General features: G+C 35.0%; 4 protein-coding genes, 2 non-coding genes and 1 pseudogene across 7 annotated transcripts; all 7 read right to left on the bottom strand.

Moving 5' to 3' along the window:
* Positions 1-155: 155 nt before the first annotated feature.
* On the bottom strand, positions 156-2,552 carry LOC107626206 (pentatricopeptide repeat-containing protein At2g20710, mitochondrial-like). Its single transcript, XM_016329029.3, has 2 exons — positions 1,993-2,552; positions 156-1,814 (listed from the first exon to the last, which is right to left on the bottom strand). Exons 1-2 carry the CDS (start codon positions 2,287-2,289, stop codon positions 546-548), a joined length of 1,566 nt encoding a protein of 521 aa, XP_016184515.1. The 5' UTR covers positions 2,290-2,552; the 3' UTR covers positions 156-545.
* A 389-nt stretch (positions 2,553-2,941) lies between these two features.
* Positions 2,942-5,286, bottom strand: LOC107626205 (small ribosomal subunit protein uS7). The gene is made up of 5 exons (XM_016329028.3): positions 5,178-5,286; positions 4,983-5,077; positions 4,253-4,524; positions 3,245-3,448; positions 2,942-3,162 (listed from the first exon to the last, which is right to left on the bottom strand). The coding sequence occupies exons 2-5, from the start codon at positions 5,073-5,075 to the stop codon at positions 3,108-3,110; spliced, it is 624 nt and encodes a 207-aa protein (XP_016184514.1). The 5' UTR covers positions 5,076-5,077; positions 5,178-5,286; the 3' UTR covers positions 2,942-3,107.
* Positions 3,618-3,700, bottom strand: LOC148575445 (small nucleolar RNA Z102/R77). Its single transcript, XR_015906508.1, has one exon. It is a non-coding gene; the product is annotated as a small nucleolar RNA Z102/R77 (small nucleolar RNA).
* LOC148575444 (small nucleolar RNA Z102/R77) lies at positions 4,016-4,097 on the bottom strand. Its single transcript, XR_015906509.1, has one exon. It is a non-coding gene; the product is annotated as a small nucleolar RNA Z102/R77 (small nucleolar RNA).
* Positions 5,287-6,561: 1,275 nt separating the features above from the next.
* Positions 6,562-9,355, bottom strand: LOC107627961 (putative disease resistance RPP13-like protein 1). Its single transcript, XM_016330769.3, has 2 exons — positions 7,225-9,355; positions 6,562-7,049 (listed from the first exon to the last, which is right to left on the bottom strand). The coding sequence occupies exon 1, from the start codon at positions 9,056-9,058 to the stop codon at positions 7,799-7,801; it is 1,260 nt and encodes a 419-aa protein (XP_016186255.3). The 5' UTR covers positions 9,059-9,355; the 3' UTR covers positions 6,562-7,049; positions 7,225-7,798.
* A 1,535-nt stretch (positions 9,356-10,890) lies between these two features.
* Positions 10,891-11,996, bottom strand: LOC148575443 (small ribosomal subunit protein eS28-like). Its single transcript, XM_088504149.1, has 2 exons — positions 11,865-11,996; positions 10,891-11,326 (listed from the first exon to the last, which is right to left on the bottom strand). The coding sequence occupies exons 1-2, from the start codon at positions 11,918-11,920 to the stop codon at positions 11,167-11,169; spliced, it is 216 nt and encodes a 71-aa protein (XP_088360275.1). The 5' UTR covers positions 11,921-11,996; the 3' UTR covers positions 10,891-11,166.
* Positions 11,997-12,162: 166 nt separating this feature from the next.
* LOC148575442 (putative disease resistance RPP13-like protein 1) lies at positions 12,163-17,677 on the bottom strand (annotated as a pseudogene). The gene is made up of 2 exons (XR_015904984.1): positions 12,376-17,677; positions 12,163-12,289 (listed from the first exon to the last, which is right to left on the bottom strand). The product of XR_015904984.1 is annotated as a putative disease resistance RPP13-like protein 1 (transcript).
* Positions 17,678-17,785: the final 108 nt, after the last annotated feature.

The raw sequence follows: 17,785 nt of genomic DNA, 5'->3' as shown, positions 1-17,785 counted from the left end.
GTTTAGTAAATTTTTAATAGTAAAAATAAAAATATAAAAAAAAAACAAAATATTTTTTTTCTAAAATATAACTTACATTTTTTTAAAAGTTTATTTTTTATTTTAAAAAATATTTTTAACTTAATAAATAAAATAAAATATTATATTTAAACATAATTGTTAAAATAAAAAAATATGTTTACATAAAAAATTACTTAAAAATATTCCCTTTTTTTTTGGTAAACTATTAACATATTGTATCCTATTTGGGTGACTAAACTATTACCATGAATCAATCATCAAATATTTCAAACCCGAACTTCCTCAACCACAAGTTATTACTTAATCCTGATTTCCCATCCTTTTATTTTTCTATCAATTTTGAAATGAAGCATCTTAGAAAATTTAAGAGAGTGATATATAAGACATACCAACTCAGAATCAGTCTTTTTGGTGAACCATTCACCTACACTAATTGGTCCTAAACTTCATTGTTGAAAAGATGTGTACACCAAAAGTAAACCCTAATTCATGATTTGCCTAATTGATAGTCATCCCTTAACATTCTATTGATGGCTAAGGCAGAAGTCAGGGTTGTTCCTATCTTCCTCTGGCTCTGAAATTTCACCTGTTTGTTTATGTGAATAGCCTCCCAGCACATCAATTGCAGGCACATCTGATTCCACATCCTTAATCCAACTCATCAGCTTGTTATGAACATCAAGGGAGATAACATTCTTGCTACTGAGTAACCTTATCAAATCCTCTGCCTCCTCCATATCTCCATTAAATTTCAAGTACTGAAAAATGGCAGCTAAGGATTCCGGTAATGGCCTCCACTTACGCCCCACTTCACAGATAGAAACTGCCTCTTTCATACATCGAACAGCCATCGGAAAATTTCTATGTGAAATATATCCAAGCAAGAGCCCTGACCAAGTCCATTCATTTGGCTTTCCTCCCTTCGAGATTGTCCTATTAACAATGGCTTCAGCTTCCTCCATTTTGCCCTTTCTGCTGTAAGCTGCTATCATCTTGTTCGGCATAAAGAAATTTCTGAAATACTGGTTTCTAGATTCCCACTCCTCAAAGATAATCTTAGCAAGTTCAATGTCATCCAACTTAAGAAATGAACTTATTACAGCTGAATAGTCTGTTTTGAGTAGCTTCCCATCCATCTTGTAAATATTCCACAACCTCATCACCTCTTCTTTCTTCCCTATTGTTGCATATTGAGTTATAAGATGAGGAAAGGCCTTTTTCCATATTGTGTAATCCACGCACTCCTCTGATTTCTTTAAAGCGTTAAAAGCTTTATCATGAAACCCGAGTTTGCGATAACAATTGGCAGCCACAGCATAAACACCCCAATCTACACTTCCGGAATACGATGGATCATCTTCTAACTGTGCAAGAAGTTTGTCTATTCCCTCTATATTAGATTTGGCTGCATATGTATTAATCAAGGTGGAAAATGTAAATCTATCGAATTTAATACCCTCTTCTTTCATTTCAAGCAACAAATTTTCCACTTTGTCATAGTTTTGTGTTTGATAGTAGAGGTTAAGCAAAGAATTTCTTGCTAAAGTAGACCTTGCGAAACCCAAATGTCTCATCTGCAGCATGATCCTTTTAGCTTTATCCACATCTTTAACTTGAGCATAGCAATTAAGAAGAGTGCTGTAACAATCTGTAGTTCTTAAGTAGTTCGGAATGCTATCAAAATAGGATTCAGCTTCTTCTATTCCCTTAACCTTCGCAATCAAGTCGAGTTTTAAACTAAAATCTGCAGAACTAGGTTCAGAGTATCCTTTCTCAGACATCCAAAATGATACCTGCAAAGACGGTTCATTTCCACAAAGATCCCAAAAATCAACCCAGAAAAACATAGTATCTTTAACATTTGAATCGCATTGTGCAGCTAGATCATGATTCAACCTAAAGTTCGAATAAATAATATTTTTATGAATTAAATAACGACTAATTAGTAATTAATGATAATGATGATAATACCTCGAGGGCGTTTTTATATCTTTTGCGTGACCTAAGTTGCTTGATAACGAATAGCAGTTTATCGTAGCTAAGAGTTCGGCCATCCTGAATCCACTGCTCGAGAATCGTAACAACCGGGAGAGTTGGATCGGTAACAATGAAGATCCGACGGTACAAATCCGGCGGGACATAAACGTTGGCGCTTTGATTCCTCTTCGCCGGTGAGAGGTTGGAGGTAGAAGCGGCAGAGGTTGCGTAGGTCGCGGAAGAACGAGGAAGAAGACGTAAAGCGGATCTCAGACGGGTGAGTAGTACCATTTCTTATTCGGAATTCAGAGAGAGAGTAACGAAGACGAGTTGCAAGATGCAAGTTTTGTTCTTCAGCAATGGAGTTGCGGAGTGAGCGCTTGGAAGAGTAGTAGAATATTGTGAGTTTGTGAATACTGCGAAGTGAGCTGTGAGCAACAGCATTTGGTCTCACGTCTCAGTGGCAAAGTTGTAATTCGATGTAACTTCACAAGGAAGTGGCGAATGATTTTGGAAAATAAATCTAAAAACATTCTTAGTATTCATTAGATTCCGGACTTAACATTATTACTTCCACACAACTAGTAGTTAAGTACATCCAACTACGTAGTAAACCAAAAATGATTAATATTCCTTGTAATATTTGATAGTTCATACATAGCATTTAACGTTCCATTTTAGTAAAATTTCAAATCTTTAATTCAGTACCACATCCCGTAAATAGATTGTTTTATGTAAACCAATAAATAAAAACAGAGAATTATTTATCCCATTTGTTAATATCTCTAATTCTGGATTCAGCCAATTATGTGATGATTATGGATCACTTTTAAATTGTGGCAAACCAACCATTTGTGGACGAAAACAACTCAACAGAATCGTTGAAATCAACATAGTGATTATAAACCTAATCGCTAAAAAACTCACGGTTTTGGATGACAAATTTACGTCCAAGCAACAAAATCTTTCATAACATATGAACCAGCCAAGCGAACAGCTAAGTATACTATAAGCCAGCAAAAGTACCACAACATCTTTAACTTAGCTATGGTGAAATAAAATACATAATAACAAAATCTCTGGTCACCAAGACTGCTTCCCCTAGCTGTTTAACGATTTGCCTTAGCAACTCTCTCGATTTCATCCTTTTTCTTGATAGCATAGCTGAAATGGAGCAAATAATTCTCAGCAAAGGCCAAAACCCACAGCAATATAAATTGGAGAAAATGTTCAAAGCCATGTATACCTGTTGGATGAACCTTTTGCTGCGTTAATGAGCTCATCTGCCAAACATTCAGCAATTGTCTTGATATTTCTAAAAGCAGCTTCCCGAGCGCCTGTTGTTAGAAGATAGATGGCCTGATTAACACGACGAAGCGGTGAAATGTCCACAGCCTGTCGCCTCACAACTCCAGCAGAACCAATTCGAGTTGCATCCTCACGGGGACCACTATTGAAATATATGCAATTAGATAAATCGGAAATTTGGTGTATGACAGAAAATCAGTACTAACATTTTCGACCTACAACCACTTACAAGAGTAAAATGCATATTGCAAAATACTGAATTATGTAGATAACATCACAAGACAACAAACTCAAATTTAGATTAAAAAGAAGAATGATCAGATAGAGCTAATACATAGATGCCATCATCCAGGCAATCAAACCAATAGGGAAATAACTAATCATCACTTCATTCTCAAGCTTTTTATAGTAAACCACTTCCTACAAATAAATTAAGACACGTTGAGACCGAGATAACCAAATCAATATATTACATAAATATACAAACTAGATGGCTAAGCAAGGAAGTCATATTTCCTTTTCATTACATTTTAATGCACAGATAGTGGCTATTATATATTTATATGGTGCACATATATTTCTATTCTTTACAGTGCAAATGTGACTTTATTCAGTACCTCATCAAGTAATTACTAATTGCTTTATAAGATTGGATACATTTGATTGACAATTCCCAATAAGAAACAATACCGCAGGGTGTAGACAAGGAGAATAGTCAGATAGAGCTAATACAAAATGCCATCATTCAGGCAATCAAACCAATAGGGAAACACATATTCATCATTCTATTCTCCAAAGTCCAACATAATACAAGGACAACATGAAGTTTCTCAATATCAGAATTGACGTTTATGTATATTATCATTTTTAACTATGCATCCATTTAAACCCACAAACATGTAAACAATAATAGAAAAACCTATTCCATGCACCAGCACCTACATACCTGTTGATAACTGCATCAACGATAACCTGAATTGGATTCTGGTCAGTGAGCAAATGAATAATTTCCATAGCATGCTTGATAATCCTCACAGCCATTAGTTTCTTTCCGTTGTTCCTCCCGTGCATCATGAGAGAGTTGGTAAGCCTCTCAACAATTGGGCACTGGGCTTTCCTGAACCTCTTGACTGAGTACCTACCAGCAGTGTGAGGAACATAGGTTGCATGCTTGGATGGGACCACTCCAATATAATCAGCCAGAGAAATATCAGTAACCTAACAACAGAAACCAACGAAGAATTTCAATATAACCAATAACACATTCACATTCGAGATTGACTTCGAATATAAAAATATATTGTCAATATTCTAATTGATAAACCAAGTTAAAGCACGGATCAATAGCCACTTTTACTACCAATTGAGCTACAAACTAGTGATCTAACAGTTTCGGTCCACGGTTTAGTTAATTTAACTCACAATTAGCTTCATCTTAATAGAAAAAATGAAATGCATTATATTAAAACTTCTTTTATTTCATTAATAGTTGAAACAGATTGCTCCATAAAACAAACTACGCTGAACTTAAAGCTAAACATTCAAATACGAAATAACAGAAAACAACAAGTAAAACTCGTTGTTATTTTAGCTCACGAAACATCAATTCGCAGAGTGAGAAAAACAATTGGCGTTTTTCTTTCTTAACTAAAGGAAGAAGGGGAGAGAAGAAGTACCTGAACGTCATCGAAGCTCCAGCGGTTGAAAAGCTTGACATCGATCTGAGTAGGATCTGGAACAACGCCAACCTCTTGGACTACGTCAGCCATTCCTGCAAACGAGAATTGAACACAGAATAGATAGTTAGCTAAGTGTAAAGATTGAAAGAGAAAAGAGATACGGATCGAAGAAAGAAGAAGACGGAGACGAACTTGTTGAAGCAGAAAGTGTGTTGTGCCGCTTAGGGTTCTATGCTGTGGAGTATAAGGGATTAGTCGAACACACTTCGTGAAGCGAAAACCCTACTTGGGGCCGGTTTTGGAATTTCGTTATTTATACCTTGATCAGAAAGGAACCCTAATTTCTTTTCTGTTTTTTGTGGTTTTTTTTATTGGACTTTAGAAAGCACCCTGATTTTTGGGATCAGTCAAAGGAGCCCTAAGCTAAGAGGCTTTGCTTGGAAATGAACCGTAATTAGAATTGTAGACCATGTTGACTGGCCCAGTCTTCTTGAATTATTGTAAGGTTGGTTAAATAAAATAAACCCAGACCATGACCAAAACAAAAGGGGAAAGGAAGGATAACCAAAAACAGAAGGAAACAAGTAAAAAAAAAAAAAAAGCATCATCTTATGGACTCATGGTTAATTAGCTCAACCAGCTTGTAGGAAACCTTTTTTTTTTTCAATTGATTTTTCTTTTAAAAAAAAAGTGTAAAAATTTTTAGCTTGAAAAAAATAAAAATGAGTCTTATGGCTATAGATTATCATAGAAATTAACATTGTAGGCATAGAAATTAAGAAGTAAAATTTTACATAGATTTAATTATTCTATTGATTATTTTACATAGATTTAATTACATAGATTTAATTTTCAATTAGATCCCTATATTTTTTTTTTCTTTAATTGAGTCTCTCTGCACTAACTTTTTTTTTCAATTAGGTTCTTCCTGACAATCATTGGCTTAATTTTATAAGGATCCAACTAAAAAAAATTTGATACAAAGATCCAAATAAAAAAGAAAAAAAGTGTAAAGACCTAATTAAAAAAAATTTTAGTGCAAAGACTTAATTAAAAGGAGAAAAAGTACAGAGACCTAATTAAAATTTTGCAAAACTATAGGAATCAATATTCAATAGAGTAATTAAACCTTTTACACATGTATGGATACAATAAAATACTTTTATGTAAGTACGGTTAGAAATTAACTTACTGTGTTTACTACATAAGAATCTAGTTTGTCAAGTATTTAATTTATGGAAATTAAAGTAAAATATTAAAATGATAATAAATAATTTATTTTATAAAAGGATTAATTTTTTCAGAGAACGATTAAGGCTTTCAAACAGATACCAAATATAGCCACACAAAAAAAAAAAAAAAAGAGACCAAATATATCTGAGTTTATCATTAGATAAAGCCTTACTCGTTTTAGTGCAAATTGCAAAATTGAAAATAAAGAGCATGATTGCAATTGCACACAAGAATCATACTGAAAGAAACAATACTCCAAAGACCAAAATTTATTCATGTTATCTCTACAATAGCATTTTACACTCTCAGACCACTTATTTCTTACGGTTCATGTCCAACTCAATTTTACATAATGAATAGATAGATTGCATTCAACTACAGAACTCAGTCAACAAAAGTTCCAAATTACATCATTGTTCAATTGGAAACTTCAATGCCTTGAAAATAGGCTTCTTAAATTGTTTCTTTGGAAGAAAGGAAGGAAGCAAGCAAGCAATCACAGTGATGATGAGAGTATTATTCTCCATGAGAGTGAGTGTCCATTATTTGCAATGCAATGTCCCTATACAAACAAGAAGGGAAGAATCGCCAAAGAGCAAGAACCATAATGAACTAATAATGAATTTTCACAGGACAGTATTATAAATATGATCCTACCATAGTATTTATAAGCTACTTTGCTCCATTTTCATAAAATAAGTTTGGAATATAACTCGCTGAAGTAATAACATTGTCAAAACTCATAAACATCTTGCTTTGTCTAAACATGTGGAACAAATCATGTTGAAGAACCAGGTAGTTTGTGATTATACTTGTATCGATCTCTTTGTCCTGAAAACAAACAAAATATAACAAAAGAAGGACATCAATTCATATAAACTCAGTTTAGCTGTCCAAAATTGAAGAAGAAACAACTGTCTTGAATAGCAAGAGAATAAAAATTTATGCATAGAAGTAAATATATATAGATAAAAAGCAACAACTTTAGACATATTCAAATGATTACCTCCTGAAGATTTTGGACCACTCTGCATATTTGAATGATTAAACATTCTTCATGTAGCAAGTGTGGCAGCAGAAGTTATGCTGTTGGTTCCACTCTGCATCTTTGAATGATTCAACACTCCTATTGTAAGTATCCGCAGGGAGTGATGTTGGCCTTCAATTTGGAATTCTAATTTTCTGCAATTCGATATCATCAAGTCAGTTGCATGTTCGCAATGGCCTCCACCACGAACTCTACTTGATGCTTTCCTTTAATTGATAGTTGACGCAGTAAAGGAGGTAGCTCCCCAATTCTCACTTTATTACCACCAACTATGTGTAAAGAGGTCATAGTAAGAACTCTTGGAAGACAGGAACTCAGATTACTGCATTTGATAATCTTAAGTAATTGCAAAGATGGTAGATGATTAGGCAAGTCTCCTCTCAACATGGGACAGTTCCTTATGATAAGCTCCCTAAGGCGAGGAAATGCATTGAACTTGCAGAGTTAGTGTGGTGATGTTGTGGTAGGAAGAATGTCCCAACCAATCAGGAAATCTTGTACCCTGTAACCACTGATTTCTAGTTCTTTCAAATTACTGAGGTTGAAACTTGTCTAGTATATCTCTTTCAATTTGGGAATAAGCTATATTTTCATCTTTATCTGATGACCACTTCAACTTTAAAGAGTTAATGCCATTCTTATCGAACATCCTTGATTTGTGTAGATTTGCAAGTGCTCCCAATTCTGTAATCTTGTTCTCTTCACGCTTCCCAACAAACAAGTCTTTGTCAAATTCATGGTCCTTGGAATACAAAGAAGTGAACGAACAATAAACAAAACACTCTTTCAAACATGGAGAAAGATAGTAATAACTAATTCTTAATGCAGGTACAATATTTATCCTATCATTAAAGAATTTCCATATCTCACTCTTCAATATATGATTCCAATCTTTGACATTAGAATTTCCACGCAATAAACCTCCAAGAGATTGAGCTGCCAAAGATAATCCGTTACACTTCTTTACAATCTTTCTACCGACCTTTTCCAAAGTTGGAGTCTGAACAGAGTCGGTGAAAAGAAATGCATGTTTTGAAAACACTAACCAACAATCTTCATCAGACAATAAATTTAGTTCATGAGGTGAAACAGTTTGCACCACAGAAGCCACCTTTTTACTTCTAGTAGTTATGAGAATTTTACTTCCCTTAACCTCATGTTGAAAAGGTTTTAGAAGCCTATTCAAATCGTAATAATCCTCGTTCCATACATCATCCAAGACGATAAAGAATCTTTGCCCTGACAACTTTTCCTGTAAATCTTGTAGGAGTAAATTCAAAATTTTCAAGTTACAAGGACTCCTTGTTATTGCATCAAGTATATTCTTGGTGACCTTCATGACATCAAACCCTTCTGACACACAAACCCAACCTCTAAAATCAAAATTCTCCTTCACTTTATCATGGTGGTAAACCAATTGGGCTAAAGTAGTCTTTCCTATTCCACCTATGCCCACAATGGAAATCACAGATATATCAGCATCACCAGTGTCATCATCATCATCCAACAACAAGTTCACTATGGCCGCCTTGTCATCTTCCCTGCCATATACATTAGATCTATCAACTAGAGATGTTTTAATCCTCCATGACATGTTCTCCTTAGGAATTTCTCTGAGACCAAGAGTGTCTTTTTGCTTCACAATAGACTCTATCCTATCAGTGATTTCCTCCACCCTGTTTGCTATCTCCCTATCTTGCAAACTGAGATAACGAGAGAAGAAGGTACCTGGATCCTTCTGAGTGGCAGCTTTGGTGAAGACTTCATCCAACAAGTCATCAGCAACATACATAGCATCTTTGAGACTATCGAGCCAGTCCTTCACAGCTCTCTCCTTGATCTGCTTTTGCTCAGCATCAAAAACAACATTCAGAATGGAAGATAGAACTGCTCCACCCACAAGTGCTTCACAAGATCAAGTGATAAGATAAGAGGAAACTAAGAAAGGGAAAAGGAAGTATTTTGCAGTAAACTAGGTTATTCTCAAACAGGAGTATGGAAATATGGATGTAGCTTTGGGCAAGTACTTGTTTGACAAATGATGCCACTGATGATTTTTTAATATTAGAGCTCGGCTTCACCTACCCCCAAGAGGCAATGTTCTAGATCGAAAAACATATGATATTCTAATATTTTTTCTAAGATATTTTTCAGTACTCTGTCCAAGGAAAAACGAGTGGTGGAAATTTGAACAAGTTGACCCCACCATGTGTACCCATTGATTTATCTCTGACCTTTTTTAAGCAGTACAATGCAAGTTTAATTGCTTGTGGTTTATGCTAAACTTGATGTAGGATAAAAGATATAGGAAACATTTCAAGTGTACCGAGAGTATTGGTATTTCAGTTGTTTTAATAGTTGATCTGAATTATAAAAAATATATATAATATATCGGTATTTTAGTTGTTTTAATCGTTAATCTGAATTATAAAAAATATATATAATATATATTAATTGAAATTAACAGTTAAAACAATTGAAGCACCGGTATTCTCCAGTGTACTTAAAATGTTTCCAAAAATATATGTGATAGTAATAAGTTGAGACGGTTAATAGTTTGTTTTAATTTGTTGTTTTATACTAGTAATTTGGCATTAAAATTTATATGTATTTTTTAATCACTAGAAAAAAATTTTTAATTGCTAGATGCTTGCACCAGAGATTGATTAGTTGATAAAGATAGTAATTATTTGTAATCCATGTAATTAGATACTAGTTATTTTGTTAAGGTGAATACTATGGTGTTTATCATTTTGTACTTAAGTTACTAAAAAGAGTAAATGAATAATATTTAATAAATTTTATATAATTTATTTTTTATCTTAAATATTTTATTTTTTATTTAAAAAAAAAATTAAGCAATTTAGACACCATAGAAGTGTGTACTTCTCATCATGAGTTAAATTCTTGCCCTTCAGGCTTCAATCTCTCAGCTCCTTCTACACTAAATCTTCATCAAGTGAAGTATAACAAAATAGTAAATATGCCGCAAGTAAATAGAAACTGAGCCACTATATGAAAATGTGTCGTTTCAATTTTTTTTTCAGTTGACCGTGTAAAGTGTAATATTTAATCTATCAATATTTTTTTTTATTTTATTTATAAAATATATGATAAAAGACCGTACTTTAACCTTTCAAATGAGGAAAAAAAATTGAAAAGATCCAATCTCTTATAATATATGGCTTTTTATTCTTAAAAACCATAAACATTGCCTTATTTTAATAGTTGTAGTTTGAACTATTAAAATGATGGTAAGTTTAAGCATAAAACTATTTTGTGCTAAAATTAGTTTCAACTTTTAACACTCCAGCATGCGATAAAAGGATAAAATTTCTTCATTTCGGACCAAAGAAATAGAAAAATTTTGCTCTAACATATAAACCCAATAGTCTAAGATTTTTTCCTTTTTGTCTCAAGTACCTAATGGCTAATGCCCATCCGTGGTTCTAGCCTGGTTTCCATATAAAATTAACCTCACTTATTCTTTGGGTTTCAATTAGTTTATGTTCGAGTAAAACAGTGAAATCAGAAATTTTTTTCTCTTAAAAAAAAACCCGATTTTCAAATCCCACCTAAAGTGCTCAACAAATTGCAGCTTAGTAATGCCTTGTGATCAAAGGATTTCGTTTATATCAAGATAAGCACAGCTCAATATTAGAGCAGCGAATGCACTATATTAAGAGCACGGTATAGATCTAGGACAACAAAAGTAGCATTAACCTATGCCATCTGCTAACTACTATTAAAATTGAAACTAGAGGAACTAAAATCCACAACTTATTTAGGTGGCGTTTGGTAAGGGGTATTGAGACTGAGATTGGGTACTGAGACTTAGTATTGTATTTGGTAACCAAATACTAAAACTAAAATTTCAATCTCTATCTCCAAAATTTCAGTCTAGCCCAACCTTCTTGCTTCTCTCTCGGACTCGAGTAGGGTGAGAATGTCACCTTCTCTCACTGGTCCCTTCACATTCCTCATGATGTGGCGGTTCTGATCATCCAGAAACTTGACTCTAACCTTGACAATGTTAGCATGCTTTATGCCAGTATCCATCCTGCTCAAACAAAATCAACATTAAAACTTAAGGTTAGGGAGGGAGGACAAGGTTGTGGATATTGCAGCAGTAATGACTAAAAAATTTGCACACACATATTCAACCGTTTTAAATGCCAGCTATCTAGAAAAAGCCGCATCCTTATTGACTATGGTAGGCAAGGATTTGAAGAAATGCAAATCACACACTGAGACATGCAAGGTTCTTAAATTTTCGATTGAAATCTAATCCAACAACTACGAAAACAGCATTCAATTGAACAGGAAACATATTAAAGTTGCTGAAACACAGCAGTAATAGCAACCCAGATCATACAAACTTTGATAGTTCAGAAGCTAAGATAAATTAACAGCCATTGTAATTCAAAACCTTTAGTCCTGCAAATATGTCATAGAATATGACCCAAGGCAAAACATCTTCTGAAGAAGATTATACATAAACTTCAATATTTCCACATTCCAAATGAATACTACGAAACACACCTTAACTACTTTAAGTGAATTTTCATGGTAATCAGCATATAAGGTTTGGAATATACCTTGCTGAAGTAATAATATTGTCAAAACTTGTAAACATCTTGCTTTGTCTAAACATGTGGAACAAATCATGTCGAAGAGCCGGGTAGTTTATACAAATAAGGTAACTCCTCAGGAGATGGTAGCTGAAGTTTTTGACAATATTGAAGTAGAGATATCTTTGTAAACATCAATACCTGCCTAGCAGCTAAAGTTGAAGAAGAAACAACTGTCTTCAATTGCAAGAGAATGAAACTTTATGCATAGAAATAAATAAATATTAATAAAAATCAGCAACTTTAGACAGATTCAAATGATTACCTCTTTAAGATTTTGGACCACTCTGCATATTCGAATAATTGAATATTCTTCATGCAGCTGTATGCTGTCCTGTGCTAGAGTTGAGAATGAGGAGAGAAGTCATTCAGGAGAAGGTATGAAGTGTTAGCTGTGTAAGGAATGATATAAGACATTAATAAGAATGAACAACAAGAATACTGTAAAGCAGATAAAGAATGAAAACTACTGACTCACTTTATATGCGGTGTGTAAATATTTGTGCAAAATCTTGTGTTACCATCTACCAAATCCATCTTCCATTAACTTGAATGCCGCGGATGTGGGAAATTTTAGGCCAAACTTGTAGGTCCTTCATCTCACACCTCTTACCAAGCAAATGGCTTTCTTTGATGATGAGTCGAATTAGAGAAGCAGGTAGCTTTTCTCCCTCAATATTCTCCAGCTTGGGACATTCAATAATGGTTAAATTTCGGAGGGAGTTGAGGTGGACTAGTCCCTTGCATTCCAAAGTCTCCACACTTTTAATGCTATTCAGTATCAGAGACTCAAGGCATGCAGGCAACCAACCTTCCTTTGGGAGAGACTTCACACTCACACTTTCGCATTCACCTTCAATGGTAAGATGAGTAAGCCCGTGAAATTGCAAATTCATCAATGCTGCACTGCTCACTAGCTTCTCGAAGTAGCCGATGCGAAGAGATCTCAAGCTACAGTGTGGATCCCTTATAGCAAACAAATCGATTTCTGGACAGCCCATTATTGTGAGATTCTCTAGCTGAGGTGCTGCTGTCCACAGCGTGGAAATGGATTTCAATCTGGCACAGTTGTATATATATATAATGAACGGAGACATGAAAGAGAGCATGACACCACAACAGACTCCATCTTTTCACAGTCCGTAATGTCAGCACACACGAGATTAGGAAAGGAATCCAACAACGAGAAGGATGTAACCGAATCACAGCTGTTACTTATTTCAAGTATATGCAGCGAGTCGTGTTGGCCTTCAATTTGGAATTCTAAGTTTCTACAACTTGATATCCTCAACTTTTTCACTGATGCAGGAATACTACTCAATGGAAACAATATATGGGAGGAACAATCTGAGATGGATAAAGATGTGAGGCAACTTAGTTGGGTGTTCTTTATGGCCGGCACGACGGCCTCCACTAGATTCTTTCCTTTGATTAATAGTTCATGCAATAAAGGAGGTAGCTCTAGAATTCTCACATTATTGCTATGAAGTAGACACAATTTGGTAATAGCAGGAGCTCTTGGAAGGCAAGAACTCAGCTGCTCGCAATTCCGAATATCAAGATATTTCAAAGATGGTAGATGATTGGGCAAATCTCCTGTCAACATGGGACACCCCCATATGGTAAGCTTCCTAAGTCTGGGAAATGCATTGAACTCTAATGAACGCCACTCCTTCCAGCAAGGCATTGATTCAAACCAGAGTGTTTCAAGCATTGGAAATGGTGTCTCCACACAAGAATCATGGTTTTGGTAAAATTCAGCACCAACAATCCCAAGCCTTTCAAAGCCTTTAATTTTTAGGTGCTTCAAAGAGGGCAACTCTCCAAGTGAAGGAAGCATACAACAATTTCTGAAACCACCCGAAAGGAAACCGCCCATAAGTACCTTGGTGATGTTGTGGTAGGAAGAATGCCCCAACCAATCTGGAAGCGTTGTACCCCTGTAACCCCTGATTTGTAGTTCTTTCAAATTACTGTGAGGTCGTAACTTGTCAAGTATATCTCTTTCAATTTGGGAATCTACTGTGTTCTCATCTTTATCTACTGACCACCACAAGCTCAAAGAGTTAATGCCATCCTTATCACACATTCTTGCCTCCGAAGCTTCATTGCTGTTGACCACATTCTCCAATTTGGTAATGGAAAGTGATTGGTGTAGATTTGCAAGTGCTCCCAGTTCTTTGATCTTGTTCTCTTCATGCTTCCCAACAATGTAGTCGCTTAAAAACTGCAAACCTTTCAATTTGCTCATGCCTTTCGGCATCTCATGCAAACAAGTCCCTGTAATATCAAGGTGACGCAAATTGACAAGATTTTGCATTCCAGCTGGAAGAATTTTCAGATTTGAACATCCATTCAGCTTCAAAGTCTGCAAATTGTACAGGTTACCCAGTGACTCAGGCAATGTCACAACGTAGGTCTTGGATAGATCCAAGTAACGCAAATGAATCAACTCACCTATTGAATCAGGAAGTGAGTCAAGAGGGAAGCATTTAAAAGACAAAACTCTCAAGTACTTCAATTGTGAGAGTAAAATGCATGGTGCGTTTTCCATGTTGAATGGAATCCCCCAATCCAAATTAACTTCAAGAAATGTCCTTGTATGTTTTACTTTGTCACAAACTCCCAGAAGTTTTGACATTGGGTAATTGCCTTTAGCATTATGTGACAAATGACGAGTTTTAATATCAACTTCAACAGTATTCTCAACCTCCTCAGCTCTAAAATAGAAGTCTCCACCAAAGATCATTGCCAAATCATGCACCAGATCATGCATCACAAATATCTTTTCCCGAGTACTATGAGGCTGGAAAAATGATCTCGCAACTAATTCATCAAAATATTCATCGCCAACTTCTTCCATACTTTTTTTTCCTACTGGTTGTAAAAAATTTTCTGCCATCCATAACAAAATCAATTCATCTTTGTCGAATTCATGGTCTTTGGGATACAAGGAACAATAAACAAAGCACTCTTTCAAGCATGAAGGAAGATAATAGTAGCTAATTCTTAATGCCGGTACAACTTTTATCCTGTCATCAGAGAATTCCCATATCTCACTCTTCAATATATGATTCCAGTACTTGACATCAGAATTCCCACGCAATAAGCTTCCAAGGGCTTGAGCTGCCAATGGCAATCCATTACACTTCTTTACAATATTTCTGCCAACCTTTCCTAAAGTTGTATTCTGCATAGAGTCAGTGGAAAGACGTGCATGCTTTGAAAACACTAACCAACAATCTTCATGAGACAATAAACTTAGTTCATGAGGTGGAACAGTTTGCACTACAGAAGCCACCTTTTTACTTCTAGTAGTTATGAGAATTTTACTTCCCTTAACTCCATTCTGAAAAGGTTTTAGAAGGCTATTCCAAGCGTCATAATCTTCATTCCATGAATCATCCAAGACAACAAAGAATTTTCGTCTTGCCAGCTTTTCCTTTAAATCATGTTGAAGTAAATTCAAATCTGTCAACTTACAAGATCGTGAAGTTATTGTTTCAATTATAGTCTTGGTGACCTTGATAACATCAAACTCTTCGGACACACAGACCCAAGCTTGAAAATCAAAATTCTTCTTCACTTCGTCATCATGGTAAACCAATTGGGCCAAAGTAGTCTTTCCTATTCCTCCCATGCCCACAATGGGAATCACAGGTATATCACCATCAGTAGTATCAGCGTCGTCCAACAACAATTTCACTATGACCTCCTTGTCTTTTTCCCTGCCATATATATTGGATCTTTCAACTAGAGATGTTGTAATCCTCCATGACATGTTCTCCTTAGGAATCTCTCTAAGACCAAGAGTGTCTTTTTGTTTCACAATAGATTCTATCTTATCAATAATTTCCTCCATGCAGTTTGCTATCTCCCTATCTTGCAAATTGAGATAACGAGAGAAGAAGGTACCTGGATCCTTCTGAGTGGCAGCTTTGGTGAAGACTTCATCCAACAAGTCATCAGCAACATACATAGCATCTTTGAGAGTATCGAGCCAGTCCTTGACAGCTCTCTCCTTGATCTGCTTCTGCTCAGCATCAATGAGAAAGGCTTGAACAGCATAAAGAGTAGTCTTCAACCTTTCAAGCAGCTTCTGGGTAAGCTTCTTCCCTTTGATCCAGTTGGCAACTTCTGGTGAGGACATCCTGTCAAAAACAACATTAAGAATAGAAGACAGAACAGCTCCACCCACAAGTTCGGCAGCCATGTTTCTCCAGGTCAATTGATAAGAATATAAGAAATCGAGCAAATGAAAGGAAATGGAGGTATCTAGTGAAGTATATTGTCCTACTCTGATATGTACTTTTGAAGCAGAAACATATTGACTTTAAGATTATTGGTATTAGAAGCAAGCGAACTAAAATTATTCATGAAAATGTCCCACTTGTTGGACAAATGATGCCACTGATGATTTTTTTTTAATATAAGAGCTTGACTTCACCAACTTCCAGCACACATTGTTCCACGTCCAATGGCATATGATATTCTATTCTAATTTTATTCTAAGAGGGTGTTTCCTTCACTTTTTTCTTTTTTCAGTGCTCTGTCCAAGGAAAACGAGTAGTGGAGACTTTGAACAACTTTACCTACCAGGCTACTTAGTTATACCCATTTATATATTTGACTCTTTTTTTAACAGTGCAATGAAAATTTAATTGCTTGAAGTTTATGCCAAACTTGATAGATATAAACTCATAAAAGAGATATAAACTCATAAAAGAGATATATATGTGTTAGTAATAAGTTGAGACTGTTAATAGTTTGTTGCAATTTATGTTATTTGATACTAGTAAACTGGAAAATCACTAGGAAAACTTTCACTCTTCATTCTTTCAACTACCTCAGTTTTCAGATTATTTAGTTGCTTGATTGATCACAAATATTGCTTCTTATTATTACAGTTTTGAAATTTTATTTTCCTAAATAGTAGAGAACGAACACTAATGACAAGAAGGCCAAGCTAGGGCAATAGTTACGAAACATTGTGGCAATTCAGCGAATAGCATTGATGTTTCCTTCACATTTCTTGGTATCACTCACTGTGTTTAATGAAACAAGCTAATTATTAGTACTTGTTAGCCACCAATAATTGTCTCACTATGCAGGTTTCTTTTTTGTTAGTACCTAGAAGCTTGCACTAGAGATTGATTAGTTGATGTAGATAGTAATTAACTAATTATTTATAATCCATGTAATTAGTTACAACTGAAGGGTCAGAGGTCATAGCATAAAATTATTTCGTGCTAAAATTAGTTTCAACTTTCAACACTGCAGCAGATTGAAAGGGTTAAATTTCTCCATTTTGGACCAAAGAAAACAGAAGTAAACAATAGTCTAAGAAATTTCCTTTTAGCTGAAGTACCTAATGCCCGTCCATGGTTATAGCCTGGTTTCTAAATAAAATTTGGACCTCCTTAGTTATTTGGGTTATAATTTGTTTATGTTCGAGTCAGTCAAACAATGACATCAGAAATTATTTTCCCGTTAAAAAAACCCGATTTTCAAATCTCATAAAGTGCTTAACAAATTGCAGCTTAGTTATGCCTTATAATCAAAGGATTTTGTTTATATAAATATAAGGTCATATGGAAATAGACCCTCTCAATTTTTTGTAAAAATTGAGGAAGTAAAATGTGATCTCTCATTATTAATTGTTATAAATGAAATCAAAAGAAAACATGAGAGAGAGTGTATTAAAGAGTTATAGATCACACTTTATATAAATAGAACCAAAAGAAAACATAGAGTGTGTATTGAAGGGTTATAGATCACACTTTACTCCCTCAATTTTTTTCAACAATTGAGAGGATCTACTCCCCTTTTTTCAACAATTGAGAGGATCCATTCCCAGGTCATGTCCACAGCTCAATATCAGAGTGGGG

Source organism: Arachis ipaensis, chromosome B2, assembly GCF_059453495.1.
Source record: "Arachis ipaensis isolate K30076 ecotype BB chromosome B2, ASM5945349v1, whole genome shotgun sequence".
In the NCBI taxonomy this organism is placed as follows: domain Eukaryota; kingdom Viridiplantae; phylum Streptophyta; class Magnoliopsida; order Fabales; family Fabaceae; genus Arachis; species Arachis ipaensis.
The sequence above is the reverse complement of the archived record's forward strand: the minus strand, read 5'-3'. Positions and strand labels throughout refer to the sequence as shown.

Coding starts and splice junctions, on each gene's coding strand:
- LOC148575443 (XM_088504149.1), bottom strand. CDS start 11,920: ATGTTTAGACAAAGCAAGATGTTTACAAGTTTTGACAATATTATTACT. Junction 11,327..11,864: donor AATATTATTACTTCAGCAAG/GTATATTCCAAA, acceptor TTGTTTGAGCAG/GATGGATACTGGCATAAAGC.
- LOC107627961 (XM_016330769.3), bottom strand. CDS start 9,058: ATGTATGTTGCTGATGACTTGTTGGATGAAGTCTTCACCAAAGCTGCC.
- LOC107626205 (XM_016329028.3), bottom strand. CDS start 5,075: ATGGCTGACGTAGTCCAAGAGGTTGGCGTTGTTCCAGATCCTACTCAG. Junction 3,449..4,252: donor GTTGATGCAGTTATCAACAG/GTATGTAGGTGC, acceptor ATATTTCAATAG/TGGTCCCCGTGAGGATGCAA. Junction 3,163..3,244: donor GCAAAAGGTTCATCCAACAG/GTATACATGGCT, acceptor GCTCCATTTCAG/CTATGCTATCAAGAAAAAGG.
- LOC107626206 (XM_016329029.3), bottom strand. CDS start 2,289: ATGGTACTACTCACCCGTCTGAGATCCGCTTTACGTCTTCTTCCTCGT. Junction 1,815..1,992: donor GATATAAAAACGCCCTCGAG/GTATTATCATCA, acceptor CCGTCTTTGCAG/GTATCATTTTGGATGTCTGA.